The 19,429-nt window shown below is 40.0% G+C and overlaps 1 protein-coding gene across 11 annotated transcripts in view; it reads left to right on the top strand.

Moving 5' to 3' along the window:
• Positions 1-18,759, top strand: part of ABI3BP (ABI family member 3 binding protein) — a 146,737-nt gene extending 127,978 nt beyond the window's left edge. For all 11 annotated transcript variants that reach the window (XM_069021582.1, XM_069021575.1, XM_069021572.1 and 8 more), the window contains 5 exons: positions 8,914-8,993; positions 10,466-10,495; positions 11,471-11,632; positions 15,325-15,438; positions 17,461-18,759. In XM_069021582.1, the coding sequence (XP_068877683.1) occupies positions 8,914-8,993; positions 10,466-10,495; positions 11,471-11,632; positions 15,325-15,438; positions 17,461-17,576 (502 nt within the window). In that variant the 3' untranslated portion in view covers positions 17,577-18,759. The remainder of the gene's footprint in view (positions 1-8,913; positions 8,994-10,465; positions 10,496-11,470; positions 11,633-15,324; positions 15,439-17,460) is intronic.
• Positions 18,760-19,429: the final 670 nt, after the last annotated feature.

Raw genomic sequence — 19,429 nt, 5'->3', positions numbered from 1 at the left:
ACAGACTTCAGAAGATGGGCTCACAAAATGGGCTAGAATTGCTGTTTGTCTTCAAGAATGCCTGTGTTATTTCCTAAAGGCATGTGGCTTGTGAGAGTGAACTCTGCAGCTATGTTGTTCTGCCATGTTAAGAGGCAATTAGGATATATTAGCAATACCTAGCTTGGGCACCAGGCTTTGCTTTTCTTGATCAGCTGAAAAGGCTTATAAGAGATAGCAAAACAATGTATTTCTGGAGTAGTGACTAAGAAAGGGAGTAGGTGCTGCTGAAGTTGTCAGGCTGTGCTGTTTGTGTTTTCACTTCAGTTCTGTTCTGAAATAATACAGCTGCACCTTTGAAAAGAGCTCTGTGTTATTAAGCAGATTCTTTTTCATTACACATTCAAACTCTTCGTGTCACATATGGTGGCAGAGATGGAATGGATTTGGTTAAGTGTGGAAGGACATGGAAGCAAAGCAAAACCCTTACTGCTGGGAGCAGTGTCCATATGATCATAAGAGAAAAGCTTTCTACACTGCTCTTTATTCAGAAAGGAAGCAAGATGGAGACAGGCACATCCAGCTAGAACCATTGGAAAGGTCATAATGAAGGCAGAAGCTATGCAGAAGCAACTAAGATGGTTTTTAACTTCAATTAGCAACACCTGTGAGAAGACTTTCAGGTTTTGGTAGGCAAGAGCAAACCAAAGACCGTGGAGGACAGCTGTCTTTTGAAGTGTGCATTTTGTTACAAGGAGCTAGATAGGAAATCAGGAGTGACTGGTGGAGACTGACTTAAGATATAAAGGGATAACTTTTCCTGAGGAGGGAGCAGCTACCATTCACTAACCCCAGCCTCAAAAACAAAGACAGTCGAAGTCTCTCTGGATCCAGGAGGCCATTGCCCAAAACGGAAAATCTTTGATACAAATTGCAGTGGTGCATGTCCCTCGAGTCTCATCAGATTTAAGGATGTAGCGTCTTCAGAGTGGCTCTGCTCAATAAAACTCCCATTGCAAGCAAAATGTGTGTTTCCTAGTTTTGAGGACACCTTGAGAGCTTTGGCAGAAGCACAAGTTACTGTTACCATTTAAATCCAGGCTTGCTGGCACGCTAAACTCAGGGAAAACAAGAAAGTGATTAAGACAGTTGGCATCATGTAGACAGTATCTGTTCCACCAAGGAACATCATATGTCCATAATAAAAGTCTCCTGTCTATCAGGAACTGCTCATTAGATGAAGGAAATGGATTTGTGGACAAAACTGACTGCAAATGGGAGGAAGAGTGACAATTAAACACAGCTCAATATTCATTAACAGAGTCCCTGAAATGTCTTAAAATTCATCAAGTAATACATTAAGACTGGGAAGAAAACTTTTCCATAACTAGCCTTAAAGAAAAGAGCTGTAGAACAGGTGGAACTGGAAAAGAAACTTGGAGGAGGAATAGAAATCTCTCCCACAAGCAATCAGCAATTACAAAAGTACCAGCAATATATGGAAAGAGAGATGCTCAGTAGCAGAAGGTGGATTAACTGGGAAGAACCTCTTGGCCTTGCAACACTTTGGAGAAACTGACAAACTGAATTGGAGACCCTATTTTTTCTGGCTTTCCTGAAGCCCTCAGTGAGGCAGGCTCATGTGAATCCCCATTGCTGCTCTGAAGGTCCAGGGCATTCAGAGGCAGTTCAGGACAGATCTAAAGCAGACAGACCTAAATAAAGGCTTCCCAAAAAGGCATAAAAATGTTTGTGAATGTGTTACCTCAGCCTTCATGGCTAAGTTGAAACCAGAAAGACCCTAAAGCAGCAAGCCAGCTCAAGCCTGTAGTTGTGCAGTTGAGTTGTGTGGATGTACACTCTTGAGGAGCTGTACATGGCAGAGATGGTCTGCAGTCACAGTGGCCAAGGTCTAGCATCCTGTTGAGGTACTTCAGGTAGGATATGGTAGTGCCTGTCCCAGAAGCTAAAGAGTTAATTGCCCACAACCAGCAGGAGGGAAGCAAGACAAACAACTGTTCAGTGTGAAGGGGGCAGAACAAGCAGCAGAGAAAACCTGAGTGCATCTGAGCCTGCCAGATGATGCTGTTTGTTTGCTTTTGTCTTCTGCATTCTTCATTCAAATAGGTATACTGCTACACCTCTGGGAAGCTCTGCAGCAAGGCAGACACCCTTCTTCCTTTGAGCTGGCCTTTTCACAATGCAGCTTTTAAAGATTAGGAGATAATGACCAGACTTTAAATATTTCAGGAATTTGGATAGTGTTAGGGAGGCAACAAAGAGACTTTTACAGTCGCTCATCAAAAATTGCATGTTCGACTGCAGCTGTCAGTAAGTACAAACACAGAAGTTAAATGGGATGAGGATTATCATGCAGTATTCTGTGTGTCCATTTAGCTGTCTGAAAAGTGACTAGATCCAGAAAAAATGCACTGGCTGAGAAAAGAGTTCTGACTTTGAGTACAGTTATCTAGTGTTTGGTTTTAGCAGACTCATACCATGGTAATATGGAGATGAACACTTTCATAAGTGTACAACAACTTGTGAAGGTTACTTTTAAACAAATAAGTTCTATATGTTATGGCAATTGCCTTTCTGACTTATATATGCCAGCTTTATGTGTTCTTAGTGACTTGACTGCAAGACTGATACTCCGAGATGAAAGTAAAACAGAGATTTGAAAAACTTCTGGCTGTGAGGACATAGGCCCTTTAAATAAATGTGGGGCACAGTCAGCTGCTTCCTAATGCAACTGATCGTTTGGGGTTTTTTTCTTAAAGAAATGTTTTAGAGGCTCCTGTACAGTGTGATTTCATTGGAATGCTGAGATCCATATGGTTTTTTCCCAAGGAAAGACATGTCATATCCATGCCAATTTCCCACAGTAAGGCATGCTTCACAGTTGACAACCACACATTAGTTTAAAGGATTTTTCCTTATAGGACAAATATTTTATCCTCTTTTTCACCTAGAGAATTGCCAAACATGGGGGTTGCAGGATTTCAAATCTTAGATGACTTCTGATCATTTAAATAACCTGGAAAATTCAAATCTTGATATCCATTATTTGGTTAGTCAGAGTTCCTGAAACTGGTACCCTTGCTGGCCCTAAGCTGCTGTCTGGCTTCAGTCTATAATTCTGTTTAATTTTATCAGATAGTTTGCTTCTGATTGTAACCTTTACCTGAAATATCCCAAAGAATGTAGTGTGGTTATGCTATATGAGCTAGATAACTATATATATCTTCGTTCTACAGATAGTTAATGGGATATAACTGATGCCTGAAGAAAACTTCCTCTTGTTTATGAATGTCTTCTACTTAAACATTTCTATTATAAATGTACTTCTGTGATCTAATATTCAAATATACCCAGCTGTTGATTATGACTTTGTACTGTAGTTAGCTTTTGTTACCCTTTATATTATTTCCAAGAATTTTAGAGTAGGTCCAGGTCACATTTCACTCAGCCCCCTGTTCAGTATCACACTGAAACACACACCAAAATTTCTGCAATTTTTGCCATCTTTATTCTTCTGTTAGTGAAATGACTGTAACAGCCAAAAGCCATCTATTCTTCTTTTTCCTGGTTAGCCTGAACCAAGTAGTGAGCTACTCAGATTTTACTCTGTTGCTCAAGCAGTGAATGTCTGTAACTACTGTACTTGATCAACCCTGAGCTCAAAGCAGCTAAGTCAGCCCTGTCATGAAAAGGGGCCTGGACCAGGACACCTTCATAGGTGTCTTATAGTATAAATTATTGTGAGATTGGATCTTAGGGGCAGTTTCTGATCTTATAGATCTCTGTTTCCTCCAGTTTCTTTAATGTAGGCCAAGGTAGCTTAGTGCATTAATGCAAATGTCATTTCTATCTCAGCAAAGAAAAATGAGAGAAACAAATGCACTAGTAGGAACTAACAATTTTTCATCCTCCACATGGAAATTCTGCAATTCTTATAGTGAGAAATGCACTGTTTATTCCACTTGGAAAAGAATCAAACTACAAGACTGATTGTTTTGGTCAAAGTCATTACAGTCTAACTTCCAAGCAGCCATTTGAGGAATGAGACCTGTAATATTCCATCTAAGTTGACATTCAGGTCTCCTGTTTCTGAGTTTCCTTACAAGGCTGCTCACTCTGGAACTCCCAGTACCACTGGCATACCCAGGACTCTGCTCTTTCCTTGTTTTACATTAAAACTGCACTTCATAAGAAAGTATTGCAGTAACTTCTCCTATGTTAATAGCCAAGCAATATCTCCCATATGTGAGTCAAGATAAGGTCATTATCCACCATTTTCAGTATTTTTCTCCTTGAGCTGTTTGTTTGGAATAAACATTGAGAGGCCTGAGGTAGAAATGGGCTTACTGTGGTTTTTGTTGTCTTCATTCCATCTCTTGTGTAGTAATAATGGTGTTCCTCTGCATATTCTCTTTGGAAAAAAAATTGGTTTCACCGACCTGTAGTTTTTTCATGGACTTTCCTAGCCTAAAATATTAAATGCAGATGTTGTTTGGGTTTTTTTTCCAATGAGATTTTTTTGTTATTTCTGCTGGTTTCTCTGCCAAAATATGTAGTTCTTATTTCTGTATCCCTGCCCTATCTTGAAACTTTTTTTTTTGTCAGTGTACATTTTCTCTTTCATTCTGGTGGTTTGTTTAAGAGCAACGAAGTCCACAGAACAGACCATAGTGTCCAGGAAGTTTTACAGCCCAAATTTCGATAGAAGCCTTCAAAAAAGTGCCTGAAGAATGTTGAAAACTGTTGTCATGCATGTTTGTGATGGCACTAATTGGAAGGCAGTAAAGAAATATATTAAGGCTTATGCAAAATAGCTCCGGGGATGTTTGAGTAGCCATTGGAGGATGTGTCCCACCAGCCAACTTGTGTAGAAAAAGAGTATTAATAAGAAATAAAAAGCCTGTGATGCTTGCATTCCACAGTTTTGTATAACTTCCCATTAGGTACTGATCTGTTTCCCCATTAATTATTTTGGTGATTTCAAATATAATCTTCACCTTTTAAGAAATGTTTTGAGTGGTCTCTTTCGGACTTCTGGGTTAGACTGTGTCCCAAGGCTGTTATCACCTTTATCTAATATTGTTTTGTATTGCAGTTAACACCCAAAATATGCTAATCACATACAGGGAAAAAAACAAGAAAACCTCTTTCAATGCGGAGAGCTTAGCTTTTGATAACAGCAAGGGTCTAGAGGTAGGAACTACTCTGAAAACTTCAATGCAGCAAAATTCAGACAGTGGCAGAAAAATGCTGGAGGTTTCTATTTGTTTTTTTTTAAAGTGACAGATTTTGTATTAAATTGTTGTTGATATCAGGGTTCATGGGTAAGCATTTCCCATTTCTCTTAGCTTTCTTCCAACTTTGTTAGGTGAAAGATTCCTCAAACAAGCATAGCAGCCCTTCCCTCCCCTCCCCTCTTTCCCTTTTTTCTTTCTTTCTCTCTCTCTTTCTCTCTCCTGACCACACTGCCATCCAAGCACACTCTGCAGAGACAGCAGCTCCGTGCACAGAAACAACCCTGCACAATTGACATCCCACTCCAGCTTCTCCCAGCAATAGACCTGAAGTCCCAGGACTGTAGTCAGCTGCTCCAGTTCTCCTATTATGGTGAAAATCTCTCTTCACCTACTTTCAGTTCTGCAATCTTCAATCTTCTCCTTTTGCATGATTTGAAAAATGCAGCGGCAGCTGCATTTGCCAGAGTTCCATGTGGTATAGCGATTTCCTGTGGTGGAAAAATACACTCCAAGTAGTAATTACTGTAAGTCAAGTCCATTTAATCTGCACAAGGACTTTTACTGTCTTACACACTTTAGGAGGATTTGGAAGGCCCGGTCTCCAAAAGTTTGTAGGATAGCAATCTTATAGATGTTAAAGGTGTGAGACATTAGATTGCAGCTTACATAGTGTAGCAGGGTTTTTGGTATATTAGGCAGGCAGATATAAAAATGGAATTTAGACTCCAGTTTCCTTTTAGGTAAGTCTAACTAAGCAGCAGACATGGGATAATCATTCTATAGCTTTCCTATTCCCCTTTATTAATTTTGCTGTATATACTTCTTGAAGCTCTAAGCAGTTTTTCCCCTTTCTTGTGGTTTCTATAGGAGTACATAAGAGTGCAGATGATACCCTTTCTTCAACATTTCATTTATGTTTTTCATTTATGTTTTCTTTCACTTGACACACAAAAAGGGAGAATTTAGATTGTCTTCTTTTAAGACAGCCACAGCACATCTTTAAAATTAGAGTTAGGTTTGTAAACTCTGTCATATTGTGAACCCATTTCCTTTCTCTCCTTTTCAATGTTCTGTCAACTAGCTAATTCTCTTCATCTCCAAAAGTGGTTGTTTGTTACTTTTGTACTGTGGAAGCCACTGGTATTGTTTTAGGATTGAAATTGGCAGGGGAAAAGAGCCTGTGATGCTTGCAAAAACACATACCGCAGAACTGTAGAATTGCATGTATTTTAGTTTCTAAAATTTCCTCTTTAACATTAGTAATAAGAGACTTCTCTAATTCACTGAGCTAAACTTTGGACATTTCTTTATTATTTTCCTTTTCTCCAATTTTCTTTATATGTTTACATAAGCTGAAATCTCTATCTGTAGATTTTAGTTCTTTATTAAAATTTTGCCCTAATTTTCCAAGCTGTGGTTTGGTCTTTTGCAGAGAACCTAGTGATCTCTAAACCACAATTTGAAAAACAGTGCTTGGAAAATTATCTTCAGTTCTTTTTTTTTGTCTTTTTGGAATCAGAGAATTGATGGGTCCAAGTTCATAGACTAAAGATTTTTGGGAACAGGACTGATTCCTATGAAGAATGTTGCCTAATGCAGCGCAAAGTAGGTCATATCAGTTCTTGAGAACAATATATTTGTTCAAAAATCAGCAAAATACATACAAAGGGACAGAAACAGATTATTATCACCCATGAGATCAAACCATAAACTGCCCATAAAGCAATAGAACATTCCATCTTGATGATCACAATTATAATAATAGCTCTAGATAAGGTGCTCCTGCTGTGAAAGAAGGAGGAAAACTTCTTTGCAACCGCAACCTTTTTGTAGGTGTGGATTAATTTCTACATTTTCAAGAATGTATCATCTAGCTATTACTTTAAGACACCCAACATATTAGGAGATCTTTGTTTAGGCTTCAGTGATTCTTCAGAAAGAATCTCCAACTGCTCTGATACAGTTCTCTATATTATGACCTTTCCTATCAGATAAGAATACTTCTTGACCAAAAAAAGTTACTGTACCACATGCCCAGTGTGAATACTAACACTGCTCAGATCTTATTTTTAAAAGCATGTCTTTGTTTAAAGAAATTGAAGTTGATCATGAAGATTTATAAATTTCTTAAATTGATCATTTAGTTAATGTCTCCCTCCTACCATGGGGTAACATGGGTAGTTCAAAATGGTCTTGCAGCATGTTTGAATAAATGTCAAGATTACTCCAACCAGACTTTTTTCAGCTCAAAACAAGCCCACATTTCTTTTAGCAATATCCATGAATTTCCACAATGCATCTGTTCAGCATACCAGTCTATATAAGTATTTCCCTTAAAAAGAAAAGAAAACCCTAGAAATAAAGGCAATTGCTTAAGTAAGCAATTTTAAAGTTACATGTTGTCTTAGAAGTACAGTGGATGGAAAGCAGTTGCTTGGTACTGCATGAATACTCCACTGAGGTTAATTAGTGAACTGCTCAGGTTTTGCAGGAGCCAAGGAGGAATGAGAGGTAATCCAAAGTTTGGATTGAATTCTTTTTCTGGGGAATTGCAAATGGAGTTTACAAATTTCCAACTGTGCAGAGTGTGGTATGGTGTTTTTTTTCTTTAGAAAATTGCTGTTTGGAAACGATTCCAGCAATACATTACAATTCTATGTTACAGTGGTGAGCTACCAAAGTTATCATTGGTAAATGATCCTTCACGAGTCAAGAGCTGAATGTTTAATTGTCCACTTCTGGGACTCTCATTTTGCTCTGTGTTTAGAGCAAAAAGGTGTCTCTAATTTGGGGCCCATTTTCCAGGCCTACAATCCCTTTGACTCGTGTCCTGTGGCTCCCTGGCACTGATGAAAAGGAGCCCTGTGTTAGGAGAGATTCACCGTGCGTGTGCTCAGAGCACGTGAGATGTCTCTCTGTACGTGGCACTTCCACTGTTAATCAAGTACTGACAGGTGAGGGAGGCTTAAGAAGAGGAGGCTGGTTTGGATATTTTTCCTTCAATCATGTTCTGTTTCCACAGCACTGTGTTTAGTTCCCAAAACAGTGATGAAAAGGGATCATGAGATAACTATGGCACAGGCTGGTGTTGTGCCACATCAGTAAAAAAACATGCAAAAGAGACTCTGTGCAGTGTCTTTGCTTCATATGCTGATTATTAACATACATTCAAACGATTGGATCTTTGCCTTGGCTGAGCTCCTGTCCTGGAAGACTTGCCCAGTGTTTCACTACTGGCCCTGTCTGTCACTGTTGGTGGGCTGGAGAGGCATTGAATTGGAGGTTTGTGTTCTTAAGAATGCAAAAAGTACAAATAAATAACAATGTCCTTTACTCAGTCTCTGCTTGTCAGGTTGCTTCAGACCTCATCTGAACTTGCTCCCTTTGCCAGAACTGGAACTGCTTTGTGAGAGGAGACAGAGAAACCAGTGGTGAATTTAATCAAATATTAATAGTATGTGTGCAAAGAATTATCAAAAGGACTGGTTAATTTTGTGTTCAGAGAGGTCTTACACAGTCAGGACAAAAAATCTCTGTGGTTTTGGGGCAAGAAATTGGGCTTTTTTGTTCTTCTCCAGAAGGGGAGTAGCACCAAGGTGTGTGCTGCTTCATTGCTCCAGACTACGGAAGTAGGCTTAGTTTGCAAAATTTTTATCTCTTCTATTTGATTCCCCAGTTATGAATTCCACGTGAAACCTAGGAACCCCCTTGGTGAAGGTCCGAGCAGCAATGTTGTGACATTCAGCACTGAATCGGGTAAGAACTTCCAAAGATCAGACCATTGTTTACAGCAGCTTTAGTATCCATGTTTGTGGGATGCATGAAAGGCTCTCTCACTTCATTTTGTGCATTCAGTCTTGCTCTTTACTATCTCCTGATTGGCTTTTTACCACTGAGCATGTTATGGTGGTGCCTGGAAGGTCAGCCTAGGATCAGAACTGTGTTGTGTGAAGATGCGAGATGGACAGACTGCAAGAGAAAAAGACAGAGGAACACAGAGGGTTTGTCTGGTATTCATTGAGAAGAAAATGACTTCATCCTTAGAAAGGGCTCAGTCATTTAAGATTTATATTCCTGACCTTTTTGCATCTATCCAACTCTTTAACAGCTTCTGGATGGGGAACATTAGGTTTTTCTTTGGGCTGGTGTGTTCATAGGTGTTTTTGCTACCTGTTCAATAAGGCTGCTGTAAACAGTGATGTTGTTTGGCTGAAATAAGGATTGAGAAAGAGCAGTTGGGAAGAGTCAGTGTCCCAGTAGGTCCCCTTCCATCCTGTTTACTCTCCAGTGAAACTGTTAAAGATGTGTATACATGTCTGTTTGGTTGGTTCCCAAGTCAAGTTCTCTCTGACTCAGAGGTGAGAATCAGAGGGCTTTTGCTTTTCCTATTCTTTCTCCCCTCAAGGTTAACTACAGCTGGCTTGTTGACTTTATGCAAACAAGAGACCATCTTTTGTGTAGAAGTGTTTATTGCTTGGTAGTACTGAAGGACCACATAAAACACAAAATGGATTTAGCCTTTTTGAAAGGACTTTCTCAATCTGTGTTTTGAGCCAGGTGTAATAATTTAATAGTCCTTAACTAGTGCTGTCACTGATGGATGAGAGTTTTGGCTGAGCAAAGGATTACTCAGGGAGGAGTTCAGACTATGCCATGCATATTTAAAAACTCTGAATACACTCTTTGTAATCCTGGATTGTTAAAAGTGAAAAAAAAATGTTTGCGCCAAGTGCAGTTTTCATGAATGACAAGGCTTATGCTCTGTCTCCTATTTAGTTTGGACAAATTAAGCATCCAGTTTTGTTTTTTCTTAATTGCACACATCCATTTCTCACATTTGGGCTTTCAAAGCCAAGATTTTTGTGGCAAGTATTAGATGTGTCCTTTTTATTATTTAGGTTTTGAAATTGAAATTTTAATAAGGCACAGTACAATTGGGTTTTGTTGGTTACAGGTTTAAACTCTTGTTTTTACTAGAACTCTGCTTGGCTGGTGTTGTCCCATAAGTAAAATTATTAAAAGCTCATTGATACTGGAGTTTAGCATAAGAAATATATTTCTTCTAATTTAATTTAATACAAAAGTTAACTTTGCTTCCAAAACTCTTTCTGTTTCACAAATTACAGCTTACATCAGCTGTAAAAAATCACTTACCAGTGCTTTTCCATCGAATTATTGGGAACGTTCATTTTACAGTGTCTGATTGAATGTTTGTTTTCTTCCCCCAGCGGACCCAAGAGTGAGTGAGCCAATTTCAAGTAAGTGTTTTATATATAAATCTGATCAGCAATTTTTTCAGAAATGAGATAGCAGAATTTTACAAGGAGGGGACTCTGCTGCACCAGCCGGATGAGTTATGGAATCAAACAGCATTCACACACATTTCACTCACCCATGCCCCTGCTAAGGAATTCATGCGAGGCTGCTTGTTTACTTGAGCACAAGGCAATCAGCGTGATGTGGAGCTCCCATGGCAGCTGGGATGGCTTCAAACCAATGTATACAAATGAGCCAAGGACAGCCTCATATTTTCTCAGCCTTGTCATTAAAGCAAAGAAAGCTCTGCAAAATGAATAAGCTACTCCACACTTTTTAAGTGAGTTAACAGAGCACAACTCAGAGGATTCTATTTATCTGTCTTTGTGTTTTAGGAAAATTTTCTGCTTCAGAAGGCTTGATCTAGCTCTGCTTTAGGTCACTTACAAGACTCTTGCAGTCTTTGGTGGAAGGTGGACTGAGCTTTTGAGGAAAAGCTGAGATTGCTCAAGCAAATTGGGCTTTTTGTATTTGTAATAGATGTCACTTTCACTTTGACAAACACTGAGGTGCCGTTTTTCTCCACGTAATTAATGGCACTTCATGTTTATGCTATTTTTGTTAGATCACATACAGTTTGCTGCAGGTTGATTGTCTTGGCTGGAACGCACTGAAGAATGGTGACTGTATCACACACTTTGTAAAGGAGAGTTTTGCCAATACAAACATTGTCCCCCTAACAAGGTCCTAGAATGAGCTTATTCCAAACCTGCACTGGAGGACAGCAGGAGGAGTTCACAGTACCAATTTTATCTCCATACTTTGGTGCTTCCCTAAAATATTTCTTATGTTCAAAATGCAAGTGTATTGGTACATTCTGTTTCATCAAGGTTTCTAATTCTAGTTATTCAAATGTATTTGTTGTACATAATTTTGTACACAGCATCATCCTTCAGCCTCTTTTTCTTCTCCTGCAGTGGGAAAAGATGCTATCTGGACTGAAATCCCATTCAATTCAGACACATATTCAGAATGCAAAGGCAAACAATACGTAAAGAGGACTTGGTATAAGAAGTTTGTAGGTGTGCAGCTGTGCAATTCTTTGAGATACAAGATATACCTCAGTGATTCACTTACAGGTAAGAAACATTCAAATCAGTGTTGTCCACATTACATATCCCTGAAAAATATTATGGTTCCAGAGCTAAGAGGTTTAACAAAACGAGCTCTGCTGAAGTGTGATCAGATTTGTTTAATTTAGTCCACAGATTAATCATAAACAGTAATCTTCTTGTGCTCAATAAGCATTGATATGTTTGATAGAAAACTTTCAGACTCCAGAGTTAACTCCTCTGGAGTTGAGTACCTGTTGGTGTACTGGGGGTCATACCGAAAATTGATAAAGATTAGAGTGAATAGCATATATTGCAAAACAGCCAAATTGGTATTTAAAGGATAGCCTGGAACAATTATTAATTAGAGGATCAGGAGCTCATTTTAGACCAGAATTAGACCTTTCATTCCTATCCCTTTTGGTAAACATCTGGTTACTTCATTACTGGGAGGCTTATAAACACAACTTTAACTCTAGCCAACAGGTTTTACTCACCTACTTTGACATTTTTGTTTTCACATTCCTCATTTTTGCTTATGATCTTTTTTCCCCACCTTTTTGCTAGGTGTCTTAAGGCCAATAGAGTGTGATGTGTTTAAGACCTGAATAAGTGACACATGCTGTGTGTGTACTGGGGAAAAAAACCATGAAAAGTATTTTTCAGTTAGTTGGTCTAGGAGATCTTAGTGTCTCATGCAGCTTGTACTTTTAGAAATATGTTAACTTCTTATAAGCCATCCCAAGTTCCTGGCTTTCTTCTATGTGAGGTCTCTTACCACGGACAGCTCTGTGACAATGGCATTAGCATGGCTTCTGAGCACAGAGTATCATAAACCATGTGTGGGAAATACCTTTTGAGTGCAAGTCAGGCAAGTGTGTTCAACACATGGCATTGAATTAACTAGGAGAAACTGTGGCTGGAAGAATCCACTTTCATAAACTAAAGTTGCCCCATCTCTGAGCTCAGCACCTCACAGGAACAGGGCTCTGGGCTCTGTGGGAAGGAATATGGAAGGAAAAGAGCAAGGGACTGTAGGGCAGCCCATGCTGCCATAATTTTAAGCTTCCCTGCCTTGCATCTGGCACCATTCTCTGATGAGCAGACAAGGAAGGAAAGCCTTGTCATTAATAGTAAGTACAATACTCCATATGTAAATAATATCTTAGCAATTATGTGACTAAAAGAGAATGTTTTGAACAGAGGTATCATTCATTCAACTGTTGCTGTACTAACCAGCTGTGATCAAATGACAAGCACTGGCAATGAGGCATGATGTGTCCCAAAACCAGCCAGCAGAGGAAATAGCAGTGCTAATCTAGCAGGACTAGACTTCAGCCCTAAATCAAGTGAATTAACACTGCAGTGAAAGCTACTCCAATCTGAGAAGAAAAGTTTAATATCAGCAGCCCATTTTCATATTTTCCTTAGATTGTTTTTGTTCTTGCTGGAAGGCTGGTGGTTTAACCTCGCTGGAAAAAGATGAGGTAGACACACTGTATTCATTATACTTGCTAAGCCTGGTTCTTGCACTTGAATTGTTACAACCAGTGCTGACCAGTTGTCACAATATTTAAAAGAAGTGAAATATTTATGTAGAAGAAAAGCTGCTTTTCCCCCGTTGACTAAGTGAGGCCTCTGTGTGTGAGTGAGAAGTTTTCCAGTTTGAAGCCAAGCTCTGTTCTGATGTGTTTCACGGTCACCTCGCCTCGCCATGCCCCCAAGGCCAGCGGAAGTGTCCCTGCAAGCACCAGCCAGCTGGACCACGTGTGCCAGCAGGGCTGCACTGAGCTCTGAATTCCACTGGAAGCTGAAAAATCTTCCAAAGCTTTGCTGTTGAAGCAGTGTAACTACCTCGAAACTTGAGTGCATTGTCCAAATGCTGTTGTATAAGGCAGGCAACAACTTATCTTTGCATGCTGGTTTTTAGCATGAATTTATTCTTCTAGTGCTGTGGAATTCATAATATATAAAGCAAAGTTTGTATGTAAGATTGTAAGGCCACCCACAAGGGAACACTGGGGAAAAAAATTTACTTTGTGCTAGAACTGCTATCCCCGAAACAGAAAACCAGTTATTTTTTAGCTAAATGGTTTAAGTGTGTTCTTCTATTATGGAAATAATTGGGCAGTAAGAATGTAATAGTCACTGAGAATGCTGCTAATTTATGAAGAGCAGTTGTTTGAGTTATGCATAGGTTAAGCTGTGGGCCAGAAGAATATGCGTGTATCTGGTGTTAGCCATTAAAATACCTGGTTTATTCTGTCTCTTATGGAGAAAAACTGATCTCCGTTACACATGCCAGGACTGTTCTATAAACCAGCATCTACTGCTGACCTCATTTAACAGTCCTCCAGAGCAGTCACTGTAGGCATTCCAGAAAAGCAGGCCACCTAAAAATAAGTATTTATTGAGGGGAGGAAAAAAATAAATTCTATGTGTGACCTTCAACAGCTGTGGATAAAAAAAAAGGCTTTTTCAAGCAGCCTGAATGTTCTTAATTTCAGAGCAAAAAATTGCTGAGAGGAACTCCCTCTGACCAGTTCTCCTATGGAAAAAACATGCTGGCAGCCAAAGCTAGATAGTAATAAATAATTTTGTAAGCTAGAGAAGAACCACATGCACAGAGGCCATCAACTGGAGGTGAGAAATTTTGGCAAAGTATTTTTGGCAAAGTATCAGATCACTAAAACATTGGAGAGCTTATTGGTAGGCTGCTCTTAATTGCATTTGGGAGCAGTATTATAACCCACCCCACCATCTCTCAAATGGCCAGACTGGCACAGGTTCAAGGCTACAGGACACCCAGTATCTAATGAGTAACTGGACTTTCTGCCTAGCTTATACCTGCGTGCTGAGTCTATTTCTAAATGCTCTCACCTTTCTTTTAAGCATCACAACTAAAGGTTGGACATATTGAGAACTAAGTGCTGTGAAAGGAGATTAGGAAGAATGGTAAATTTATCTACAAACATTTCCATCCCAGGCTTGGGCAGAGAATGTAGCAGTGCTCTCCTCCATCTTCTGAACTGAATTTTATTAATATCTTGCAAATCAAATCAGTAAGTAAAAACATCTGTCAAAGCTTCTTCAGTGTGCCTGTTAACAGGATAAGCACAGCCTGTGTAACATCAGCACATGCTGCATGGGACACTTGAGACCTTGATTTCTACTCAGTTGCAGTCAAGTGTCCTGTTAAGCAATCCTGCAAATAAATACATGGGCACACTCCATGCTCTGGATAAGTACTTACTATCCGAGGTCATCTATATGTTAAGGGCTATCACTTGCACACATGTTGTAAAAATATGATTTATAAAACAGGCCTTGGCTATGTTGGGGGTGGTCTATAAAAACATCTCTGAAGGTACTGGGGGCTTCCTGACAAGGAACCAGACCTGCCTTCCATTCAAATCACTACCAAAACTTGCTTTTTGATGAGGTTCTGGGTAGTAACAGAATTTCCCTTACTGTATGAAATGTAAGGAGAGGGAAAAATTACGTCCAGGCATAGATTTTGGCCAGGAGTGGGGCACTTTTGCCTTAGCCATGAGCACTTGGAGCCTGCACATCATGTTCAAATTACAGCTACAGGTCCTGAGAGGAAAAAAATCATAGCATTCACCTTGGCTTCCCCACAGAGGAAAGAGCACAGCCCATTGCCTCTGGTGGTTTTTGGAAATAGCCTTCACTAAACTTTGCTGCTTCTTTGCTTTCAGGAAAATTTTATAACATAGGAGACCAGAGGGGCCATGGAGAAGATCACTGCCAGTTTGTAGACTCATTCTTAGATGGAAGGACAGGACAGCAAGAAGATCTACCAGTCAAAGATGGTAATTCCTTACACCTGTCTCTGTAGCAAACCTTGGCAATTCCTTTATTTGTGTGTTTCTTTTTCCTGCCAGTGGATTCAATGCCCACTGCTGGGGTAGGCAATGAAAGGAGCTGCCAGCTTTGCAGGCAGAAGAGGGTCAAGAAGTTTTTGATGGTGAACGATGACTTATTAAGACAGTTATGACTTGGGTTCTGTCAGGTAGCAAACAGACTCTCTCCTCACTAAAACAGCCCAACAAATCATTCACAGTTGGTATTACATATTTAAACCCAACCACACATTTGAGTTTGCAGAGAGGCATTAAGTGGTGTGTTCAAACTAGCAAGACTGATTTAAAGCACAGGACATAATCAGTTGGGCATTAAATACCTTGTTTGGTACTAAAGAGAAATGGAAAAGTTATGGCTGGAAAATATAATTCATGCTGCAGTAATTCTGTGTGTACTGATTGCAACTGGGTGCCCAAAATTCCAGTCTGGTCGAAGTGGACATGGCACTGGATGTGCTAAACACAGCTGTGACCTGCCTGGCTATTTTTCACACATTGCTGAGGCTGAAGCATAAGAAATTTGTACTTCTGTCAGCTGAACTCCTGCCTTGCTGCTTGGCAGCAGTGCCAGGGTGAGGTGTTCTATTCCTTGTGGGGTAAGAACACAGGCTGTACTGGTATGTGCACGTGTGCTGAGCGAGTCATGGAACATTTTACTGAGGAAAACAGCAAAACAGTTTTCAGTACAGCATCAGCATGTTGACCAAACCTTCCTGTGCTTCATTTATAAAACACCCCACACAAGTCCAGAAACACATCAAGGTAGGTGTGGGAGATGAATGTGAAGTTCCTAAGTCTTTCACAAGTTTTTCCAAAACACAAAGTAGGTGAACGGTCTGAAGGGTGTTTGTTTACGCGCTTTGTGAGTTTTTTCTAAAGAGGTTTTGCTTTTCTCTTCCCAGTCAGTGCTGCCCATTTAAAAGGTATTTTGTGTGACAGATCATCGGGACCCAATTTGACACTGCCAGGACAGCAAACTTCGCAGTTGTACCAGATTCATATTTTTTAAAATATTCGATTATTTAAAAACCTTTTACCTAACAACCTTGCTACCTCAGTTTAAAAGACACTTAAAACCAATTTGATTTCAGCAACTGGATTTGAGTGAATCCGTAAGCTACACTCATTTTTAGACCAAAACAAACAACAAAACAAGCAAACAAAAGACCTCACCTTTTCAGTAGCTTGTATTTCTAGTAAATTAACTGAACAGAGGAAAAAACAGACCAACAGACCAATTGTTCTGGCTGCAGCTGGTTGATTTCTGAATTGACTACATGTATTTGACCTGAAGTGCTTTGAGGGAATCACAGCCAATGTTGTCTCCAGCTGCAGAACAGTATTTTGTGTGTGTGTGTCCACATGAGCACATGCCTCCTCTAGCCACACATACATTCCTTATGGTCATGTTGGATGGAGCCCCAATTCCTCACTTTAATTTGTAACTTAATGTTAATTGTTTTAATGGGAAGCAAGTGCGTTGTTAAAGACAACAGAGTGAAAGCAGGAGGACGATTTTGCATTTAAGGGTGGGGAGGTGGTGTGAACTATCCCCAGGGGCCGAGTTTTACTGAGGTTCACTTCGATGTCAAGGCTGCACAGTGGGGACTGTTTGTTACTGTCACTTTGCAACGTGGAGCAGCCTCCTGTTCCGAGACCCCAGCATGGACAGAGGGGGCACAGGCTGTGCCCAGCCAGCACCACCCCCACGGGTGGGTGCTGGGATCTCAAGGAGAGGCAGGCTTCACCTCTGCGCTGCCATCCCAAGCACTTTTGCCTTGAGTTGGGTGGGCAAATTGCAGAGTGCTAATGGACATAGGGGCAGCAAACAGCCCTGCTTGTGGCAGACGGGTTAACAGCTTGGGGACCAGTTTAGCCACTAACTGAATTGATAGGTACAGACTCCTCAGGGAACCCAAGCATGGTACTGTCCTGAGGGCTTCATGTAAACAAAGCTGTTCTGTGTTCCAGGATTTTTCAGGGCAGTTCGTCAGGAACCTGTCAAATTTGGGAAGATAGGCGGGGAGACTCAGATTAACTACGTCCGCTGGTACGAGTGTGGCACATCGATACCTGGCAAGTGGTAGAGGCCACATGAAGTTGGTGCAAAGGCCCAGCCCGTGCCACCCCCGCCGACCGCGCAGCGCAGGCTCCAGGAAGGCAACGCTTACGGTGCGCCTGGCACTTCAGTGTTGGCTGACGTGCGAGGCTTATACAAGTCTGATGCCAATACTGCATTAATTGTGTAATAGTGTAGGCTGCTTACTGTAGTTATCCAGTGTTACAAATTTGTTTTTAGAATAAAAAGGAACACAGGCTAGGGACATGTTGTAGGATAATGTATAGGGAAGCTGGCTCCCTATCTTGAGGTAAGGTTTATATGGTATTTTAAAAGATACAGTGTGTATATTATTTATCACAATGTTGTAATAAATGTTTAAGGCGCAGATATGCCAGAGTTGGTCGTGGAATGCAATGTGCGTTAGTTTTTAAATATTCACTGGTCCTGTAACACAAGTGCCATAAGCTACCCATCCTAATCCACCTGTAACATCTCCCAGTCATAAATTATAGAAAAGATCCTATAATTCTTAATATCCTGCAGCCAGTAAACTTGAAGCACTTTCTCCTTACACATACAAACAGTTTATGCTCCTGCCGAAACGCCGAGGTAGGCTGCTGTATGTGCAGCTTTAAATGATCAAGTTCAGTGGGGTTTTCTTCCATGTTTGTTTTCAAATGTTTCAACACCAGCCCCAGCCATGATCAGCCTGGCGCTATGGAGCCAGAGCTGCTGCCCGTGAGCCAGGCTGGCGGGGGGGGTTGGTGTTCTCTAACTGAAGTGGACAGGTACACAGGTACATGGAATGAAAAAATAAAGCTGGCCTCCACAGCTGGGGTTTTTCATGAAAATGTAGTTTTCAGAGCCTGACATTTACTGGTTCAAAAGCCAAATGTATGTACTGTGCAAGGGGACTTGGAAAAAATGAAAGAGGAAAAAGAATAAACTAGCTATAACAGCATGATCAGGTTTATTTTATTTAAAAAGAAAAATTCTGGTTTAAAACATTTTTCATTTGGGACAAAGGGGAAATAGTGATAACTGAACTTTAAAACTGCTCTACAGTTATTTTGATTAAAACCTCTCCCAAAGCTACTTGTTGTACTGCTTGAACATTTATGAACTAAATAAAGAGATGTAGGTTTTTTTAAAGGTGTTATTCATTACCTTATTAATGTATTGAATAAATATGATCAGGAACACCCAGATATATATAGTAGTCATTTATAGAAAATACCTTATAAAGTACATTGCAGGTACACTGTACTCCTAATAAAATATTTTTTAATCAAGTCGTTTTTCAAGTGTTTTACATGAAAACAGGGGTTAGTTTCTGTGGTAAACACTGTTATTCAGAACAAACTGATGGCTGGAAACAAGCCCCTGTTAAACAGCGTGATGAACACGGGATGTATTAGGTCTGAGGAGAGCAGAAATGGGAGCAGGTACTGCATAGCTGTGGGCATAGCACTGTTTAAGGAGGCTGAAGGTAAGAATATTTTCACTCGACTTCCTAATTTGTCTTTAGGAGAGTTCAAGCTCCAGTTCATTTTTTATTTCCTACTTAGTATTACATATTCCTAGAATCTTCAACATGGAAAATATTAACTGGGAGACTGTTTTGCCCTCTGCTGTAATATGGTCTATTGAATTCATTATAGCCCTTGATCTGCTTTTTCTTGGCTCAAAATTGAGTCACTAGGATTGCACTCCCAAATTCTTCTGGGTGGCAAAGAACCTGTGGAAAGTTGAGGGTTTTCTAAGAGCTCTTTTTTAAAGATACATATTTGGTTTAAATTTTCAAGTAATAAATGAATTCTCCCCCACACCTTGTTAAAGCAAAATTGGTAAGAGGCTTTAAGATTTTATGGATTCGTT

This window comes from Aphelocoma coerulescens, chromosome 1, assembly GCF_041296385.1.
Source record: "Aphelocoma coerulescens isolate FSJ_1873_10779 chromosome 1, UR_Acoe_1.0, whole genome shotgun sequence".
NCBI lineage: Eukaryota > Metazoa > Chordata > Aves > Passeriformes > Corvidae > Aphelocoma > Aphelocoma coerulescens.
Note: the sequence above shows the minus strand (reverse complement) of the source record. Positions and strands in the feature narration are given on the sequence as shown.